Consider the following 8,254-nt stretch of genomic DNA (forward strand, 5'->3'; position numbering starts at 1 on the left):
CATCTACTGGGGAATAAATACCACTAATAACGCGCACATCATTTTCATGCCGATAGTCGCTTCTCTTATAAATGCTACATGAAACAGCAATTCCCATGGAGTGGACATAGGAAAAACACCAACACATACCTGATAGACAATATATATTGTGAGGAACATCTTCAGTGAAAACCAGATCTGTTCTTTAAAAGCAACTTGTCACAGCTATTCCAAAACTATTTTGAGTGTTCAGCCTCACACAAGATAGCACAAATTATAGTGGATTGTAAAAAAAAAAAAAGCAGAAGAAAGAAGCACCAAATAAGTCAGTTTGAAGTCTTTTACTTTTTTTTTCTTCAGTTTTACTATAATCTTTTCAAAAGTCTAAACATATGATTGCCTGTTGTACTTCTGTATCACAGAAATACTTGGCCACGAAAAAATATTATAAGGGAGGGATTTCCCGATATGGACAATTTTAGACAGTTTTGACAGCAAATATATTCTTTAGTGTTCATTTTAAATGTGCCATTCATTAGTGTTCACATGAAATTACACTTGGTTACAAGTTCGCTTATTAACCTTTACATTCTTTAGTTTTTTAGTATTTTAATTTATGGATGTTTCCTAAATTTGTTTATTGAAAAACAATCCATAAACCTCTAATATGTCTGTGTTTTGTGAAGCATTTTAAATGCTAAATTAGTCACCAAGTCAGTAACGATGACAAATACTTTGACCATCTACTCGATCAATTTCCCAGTAGACAATTGTCCCAGCCAGTACACAGTTCATGGAAAAAGAGTCTCACCCTACAGCCCAATATCTCTACATAATGGTCTGTTCCCCCATCATCATAAACACACAATACTCAGCTCCCGTCTCATCAGTTGGAGCACTCTTCTGTTCCAGTGAGGAAAGCCTGTCGGCCATCTTGTGTTGAGGTATCTCTGCCCATATGTTCCTTGTTCCTCGGTAAATCATGTCCAGTGTGGTCACCCTCATAAAACCCCTCTCATCCCCTGGCTGGCTCCACTCTATTGATTTTCACGGAACTATTTTTATACAATGTGTAAAAAATTTGTCAGTGAGTCAGACCCATCATAAACCAATAGCACGATAAAATAATAAACCACGGAATTTCTTAACTGTTGATCTGATAGAAAATGAAAAGGTGAGGCACACATTCAGTTTTACGGTAGGACTGCCGTGCTAAAACGCCCACAGTCTGGTAGGCTAAACACAAAGACTTCTTTAAATATAAAAGGAATCTAAATCCAGAGTTTAGTCAGTAACAATGTGCATCCCCGTCTTCTGAAACTATAGTGACTTGTTGTTTGATTACTCTTTGCAACACTGTGTATTCACACAGCACAGGAGCGAATTCATCTGCCACGCTCAGCTCCACCATGTGCACTTTTACCACCAGCAAAGGTCCAACAGAACCAACTCTGCCAGCGTGGAAGGCAAGCTGCAGTGAGGAGAAAAGCAGCGGCTCCCTTTATTGAACCACAGAGCTCTCAATCCAACTCATATGTCCGGCCATTCATCTCTTCAATCATCCGTCCGCTCATCTTTCCATCCGCCCATCCGTCTGTCCATCCGTCCGTCCATACAGCCATCGGTTTACCAGCTACATTTGCTTCCCCCTTGTGTCCGGTCGGTGAGTTTCAGGTTGAGTAGAGACACTTGTGGTCCTTGAGGTTGCGCAGGTAGGCGAAGCTCTTGCCGCACTTGTCGCACATGTACTGCTTCTGTCCCGTGTGGATCTGCAGGTGGGCCTTCAGGCTGTTGCCCTGGTTGAAGCTGCGGCCGCACTGCTCGCAGCTGAAGGGCTTCTCGCCCGTGTGGATGCGCTGGTGGCGGTTCAGGTTGCCCGAGTTGCTGAAGCATTTGCCGCAGGTGGCGCAGCTGAACGGCTTCTCCCCCGTGTGGACCACCTTGGAGCGAACAGGGAGGGAGACATGGAGGGAGAATTCGTCAATGCATTGGATTTTTCTAGACCTCTGTGAAGACATGGTTGGTGGGAATTAAAGCGCAACAACACACTCAAATTAATTAAATTATTTTTGATGAAATTAAATCCATCTCCCAACTGTCAGCTATGCTCTTTAGAAACCACAGGAACCTTTGTTCACATGGTCTGGGATTGCCCTGGTGTCAGAGACTTTTGGAGTATGGTGTCCAACAGAATGTCTGTAGTGCTGGAGCGTAACGTCCCCTGCTCCCCAACTGTCCTATTGCTGAACGATTTCACTGGTCTGGATCTTTCTTTGATGCACCAACGTTGGTTTCTGGTAGGCCTTACTGCTGCCAAAAAGCTTATAGCACAGAGATGGAAAGCACCTCATGCTTTATCTAATCAACACTGGGTGAACACAGTTATAGATCTGGCTGAGTTAGAGAAATCTGTGGCCAGCGTGCATGGCACGCAAGCTAAAAACATCAACTTGTGGTCATCCTTTATCGTTAGTATGTTGGGGGAGTAGCCATGATTTACTTTCCTTCTTCTACTTTTTTTACATCTGTTATCCTAAATTTCTGACTCAGACTTAACAACTCTACTGAGCTGTTCAGATGAATGATTTTTTCTAGGTGGGGGGACAGGACCTGTGTGTGTGTGTGTGTGTGGGGGAGGGGGGGGGGGGTGCGTGTTGATGAATGTTGTGTGTTCTCATTTGTGTATGTGTAACTGTTTAATGTCAAATGTTGTCTTATTTGCGTTTATGCCTTATTGGTGTATGTTGTCTTATTTGTGTTCAGGTGAAATGTAGTATGTTGTCTTATTTGTGTATATGCCTAATTGTTTTCTATGTCTATCTGTTTGTTGTATAAATCATAAAATAAAAAATTGATCACAAAAAAAACACACTCAAATCTGGTATGATGAAACAGCACCATCTACTGATGAGTGCTGTTTCCAGGACTAATTCAGTCGATCATATTAGAAATTGAAATTGTATTATTATATCATGTTAAATTACGCTGGATCATGTGCCTGTAGTTGGATTATAGTGTTTGGTTGTGCATTATTAAAGTGGAACAATACTTGATGTATTTCCTAGGGTTAGCCCATCGATCAGGCCCCGCCCACCTGGTGCGACTTCAGGCTGCTGTGCTGCGTGAACATGCGGCCGCAGATGGCGCAGGAGAAGGGCCGCTCCCCGCTGTGCGTCTTCTTGTGGATCTTCAGGTAGCTGGCCGACTTGAAGCTCTTCCCGCACAGGCCGCAGCTGTTGGGCCTCTCCACCGTGTGGTGCTGCTGGTGGGCCCGCAGCTCCGAGACCGAGCCCAGCCGCACGCCGCACAGCACGCACGCGCACGGGAGCCCGGCGGCGTGCGTCTGCAGGTGGGCGCGCAGCGAGTCCACGCAGGCCTGCACGGCGCCGCACGCCACGCACGGCAGCGCGCCGGAGCCCGCGTGCGACGTCTTCTGGTGCATCTTCAGCGCGCTCTTCTGGATGAAGCACTTGCCGCAGGTGTCGCAGCCGAAGGGGCGCTCGCCGCTGTGGATGCGCTGGTGCCCCTTCAGCGTGTCCGCCTGGTTGAAGCTCTTGCCGCACGTCTCGCAGCTGAAGGGCTTCTCGCCCGTGTGGATGCGCAGGTGCCGCTGCAGGTTGCCGGCGATGGTGAAGCTCTTGTCGCAGAACTTGCAGTTGTAGGCGCGCTCGCCCGTGTGCACCATCTGGTGCATCTTGAGGCCGTGGGCGCGGTAGAAGGTCTTGTTGCACTGGTCGCAGTGGTACGGCCGCACGTCCGAGTGCAGCCGCTGGTGGTTCCTGAGCAGCTGCTTCAGGGTGAAGCCCTTGCCGCACACGTCGCAGACGTGCGGACGCTCGCCTGGTGCGGAGGTTCGGCAGGGGGAAGAAATGGAACAAGGGTTTAGTCGTCGCTTAAAGAAGGAAGAAACGACACAGTGAAGCACACATTAATGCAGTTATTTAACCAACGTAAAGCTCCACAGAGCTTGATGAAAAGAAGCTAAATGAAGCTGCGCTAAACCAATCCCCGGCACGCACCTGTGTGGAGCAGCATGTGCGCGGTGAGGCTGCGTTCGAAGGAGAAGCCCCGTCCACACTGAAGGCACTGGAAGGGCTTCTCGGCGTTGGCCCCGTGCACCGCCTCATGGGCCTTCAGCTGGAGCCTCTTGCTGAAGGTCTTGTGGCAGTGCTTACAGCTCAGGGGCTGCTGGCCCGGGCCCGGGCCGTCCCTCCTGGGCCGCCCCCGACGGGCCTTGGGCCGCACTACCCGTGCCGTCCTCCCCTGGATGTACACCGGGTCCCCTTCCTCCTCTGCCTCTGCCTGGGTCATCCATCACAGAGCTTTTCAGTCATTCAGCGGAACAGTAATGAGCAGGTTGAGGTTAAGCATGCCTCCTGCAAACCTTTCATATTGCTTATAGTCCCACCACTACTATACTAGAGGCTGGTTCAGAGTCGTTAGGCTAACTAGGCTGGTTCAGAGTCGTTTTAAAAGCCAAACTGCGTCGGGCCGAGGGGCAGGGAGACTGACCTGGTAGTCCGGGTCATTGCCATCGTCCAGGCCTTGGTCCTCCTGGTACTGAACTGAAGCTGGAGACGCTTGGTCTGGGAATGACCCCAGGTCCTCCTCCTTTATCAGCGCTGGTCGCACATTGTCCTACCGGAGAGAGACAGGCTTTGAAATGTCTCTATGTAATTCAACTTTTAAATGCCTTCATTTAAAAGCTGACGAAGATGCAGACGATCCGACTGAAGTGAAGAAAAAAATAACAGAATTCTAGACAAAACTCAAAAGGAGTGTATCTTTATAAAAGGTCATCAAATATATTTTCGTAGAACATCTTCGCTAAATGTACCTGGTATGCTCTGCCCTTCCAGAGGTGAAGAATCGGTGATCGCTTCACTCCTGCAATCCCGATAGATACTGTGGAGATTTAGATGGAAGATAAATAAACAGAAGGACAACAAGTTAGCAGAAGCCGTAAAACACATCTTTATGAGGGACTGGGAAGTGTGAGAGAAGTGTTGGGAATAGGCCCGGAAGATGGAGAGAGAGATCAAGAAGGGATAAAGAAGCTCATTCATGACAAACAATGAATGAGGTGGGGGAGGGGGGGAACTGGGACTGGAACCAAACTATGGACTGCTAGGGTTTGGGTTTTCTACCTCGGCGAGACTTCCTTCCGACGCGACGATGTGCGTGTACCACCTCTGTGGCCACCTCCTCCCCCACCTCCTTGCCTCCCTCCTGATCCGCTCCTGTGCAGAGGAGGCCGTTGGTCCAATGGCCCCCGCGGACCTCCCTGCTCCCCTGCTCCACGCTCAGCTCAGCCTTCACCTCCTCCAGCCTCCTCCTCAGCTCCTCCTTCTCTGCGTCTCCCTGGGCCACCTACAACCAGACGTGGGGGAAATATTACACAGCACAAAAAGCAAATTGGTTTGAATGGGCCTAATCCAACATGTGGCCATCTTGGTTATAAACACGGTTACGATACACTAAAGCAAAAATATTGATACAACTATTTATATTTCAGACTGGTATGGTTAAGCAGAACTGGTTAACAATACCATACTGGTAAGCCATTTTTGGTATATTGTGTATACTGTATGTTTAAGTACTTGCTCAGAGGCCTGGCCATGGAGAATTGAACTAGCAGACTGAAATAGCTATATATGCTTTTAGATTAAATGGCAACATTATATATGTATTTATTATTATTCATGGCACACGTTGATGTTATTTATGTTATCCTATAAATAGGTGACGCGGAGTGAGTGGGGGTTTACTTCTAATCTGAGCAGAGAGGAGCACTCATGGAACAGAAGGCAGATCTTCTCAACCACGTCTGTGGCCAGAGAGGTCATGATGACGTTCAGCTCGAAAACCTGGAAAAGCGGGAATAAAGAGATTGCATTTAGATAGGCCTATTAAGCAATAAAAAATAATAACATTCGGATCTGACTTATGAATAAGGCTTATTCGCATGAGGGTAATTTTTTATGTCAATAAATATTTATATAGAAATATTTGATGCACCGTTCTGCGTTCACTACTGACAACATAGAAAAGCCTGGCAATGAAACCATGTGCAACTTGTAGCTGATATTCATCTAGACATATGACAGATAGAAACATCATCAAAATGGCGTCCAAACCAGTTCTGTCGTTAATAATGAAGCTACAAGATTAATTAATTGAATATGATATGGAGTCAATAGTAGTGGGTGAAATGCCTGGTAAGATGTTTTTGGGGCATCCACTCCCGTTTAGATGGGTCATTCGCTGCTAGCTCTTCTATTTCTATGATCAGCTGTTTAGCCGCAAGGCACTAGCAGGGATGACAACACTAGAAGGAAGGCTGGCCCGCCAGATCCAGCTGTTAACTCAATAACACAAACATTTTCACACAAAAGGCATTCAGCATACCTTCTGTTTTGACGTTTCGTGTGCGTTTTCTGTCACAGCTGGTACTTGTGGGACCGATGAATCGGACATATCGGACATATCCGCCATAACTTTGGTAATTTCTGTGACCGACGCTTTGACCATGATCTCCAAAATGGAGCTTATCTGCTCCTCAAACGCAGACATTATTAAAACTTTAAGTACATCCAACTTGCAATGCTGGGATATGAAGAGAGAAGTACTGTTTCAAGAATAATTGAAGCAATACATGAAAACAACCGGACCGCTTAGGTCACGGACATCCGTTTTGTTTCCGGGTCAATCATGACATTTATCGTTTAGAAAAATACATGACTGGTAACGCCCCCCTTAAAAGTATTCATACTGCACTTAATGTTTCATCAAAGAGAATATACATATAATATGAAGTTTACATATATATGTCATTATATACACTTATGTTTCAATGATAAACAAAACGGGTTTTCTCTATCGTTGGGGTGAGGTGCGATGGACTTGAATAGGTTTTTCCGTTATACGTTCCGCGCTTAATATTTACCTTCCGAGTCACATTTTCTCTAGGTCATTGTGGCCAATGTGGATAATTTCGCCTCCCCTACTGCTTCCTCCTGTTGTTTAGGCAGATATAAAAATATATGCTTCTTATTGAATATCTTTAAATGGTAATATATTATTGGTATCAAGTCAACGTTGCTTTGCGGGCAGGGCCGTATCTAGAATGGGACTGGGGTGGCACAGGCCTGCCCTAATTATTATATGTAAATATATATATTATATAAGACATGGCTATATGTAGACTATAGCCATGGTATCTCAAAATAGCTAAGTGTGGGATTCCTGCATGTTTACTTTTTTGTAAAAAACGACTAAGAATAAGGGACCTGTTTCAGCCTGATACTATGAGACGCTTTGAGATTACTTTTGGGGCTAAGAGTTATATAATAAAGCAAGTACTGCTGTTGTGCTTGAGCGTCATAATTAACCTCAACCGCTGCCTAGACGGATGCCGCCTTCAAAACGCTCCGAGTTTCGGAGGTTCGGACCTTAAGCTCGGAGGAAAGCGCTTTGAACAATCTGTTAGGTCGGAAATTCTGCTCAGAGTTTTCGAGTTTCGAGTCCTACGAGTCCATGTCAGAACAATGGATGCCCATTTCACTGTCATTACATTGATAGACTAACGTGAACTTGCAGAAAGCACTAAGAGGCGAACTTAACACCCATTCTAACATTTGCATTACGATACATTATAGCTTACAATTATAAACATCACCTGATAAATTCTCGCTCATGTTCAACCATCACAAGCAGATCTAATAACAGATTCATCTGTTCTCTATGAATACAGCAAAGAAGCGAAATGAGGCCCGTGCGGTCATCCATACTTTCCTGAACACTCTTATTTTGGAATAAGGGAAGGTTTACATAAATACACGTAAGCAGTGGCGGTCTCAGGGGGGGGGGGGGGGTAGGGGGGGAGTGCCCTTCAAGAGTGGCGAATATGAGAGAAAGTGCCTTATTGGCTGCCCTTTACATGTGAAAAAAATTATTGGGTGCCCTCTGGTGCCCCTTCATACAATAAATTATGATGATGAGCCCTCTAGAACAAGAACATTTGATAACGTGGCTCAATGAGTGCCCTCTTAATGCCCTTACAGTATCTCCATGGTTGAAAAAAAGTGCCCTCAAGAGTGGTGAATACGAGAGAAAGTGCCATACATGATGCATCATAGCTTTTTGCCCACTGGTTGGGCCCCATGTTGTGCAGAATGTGCCCTTTTTATTTTTTCGCCCCTGCCCTTCAAACAGTCTGAGTCCGCCACTGCACGTAAGAGCTTCCGGACTGCCGAGGGCTTCGAAGTTGTTAGGA

At 45.9% G+C, this 8,254-nt stretch overlaps 1 protein-coding gene across 1 annotated transcript; it reads right to left on the reverse strand.

The window, feature by feature from the left end:
* Positions 1–313: 313 nt before the first annotated feature.
* LOC130406354 (gastrula zinc finger protein XlCGF26.1-like) lies at positions 314–6,676 on the reverse strand. The gene is made up of 8 exons (XM_056611884.1): positions 6,388–6,676; positions 5,748–5,846; positions 5,127–5,349; positions 4,817–4,884; positions 4,492–4,617; positions 3,999–4,281; positions 3,074–3,819; positions 314–1,919 (listed from the first exon to the last, which is right to left on the reverse strand). Exons 1-8 carry the CDS (start codon positions 6,550–6,552, stop codon positions 1,650–1,652), a joined length of 1,980 nt encoding a protein of 659 aa, XP_056467859.1. The 5' UTR covers positions 6,553–6,676; the 3' UTR covers positions 314–1,649.
* Between the last annotated feature and the right edge of the window lie 1,578 nt (positions 6,677–8,254).

Source organism: Gadus chalcogrammus, chromosome 16 (assembly GCF_026213295.1).
Source record: "Gadus chalcogrammus isolate NIFS_2021 chromosome 16, NIFS_Gcha_1.0, whole genome shotgun sequence".
Taxonomy (NCBI): Eukaryota; Metazoa; Chordata; class Actinopteri; order Gadiformes; family Gadidae; genus Gadus; species Gadus chalcogrammus.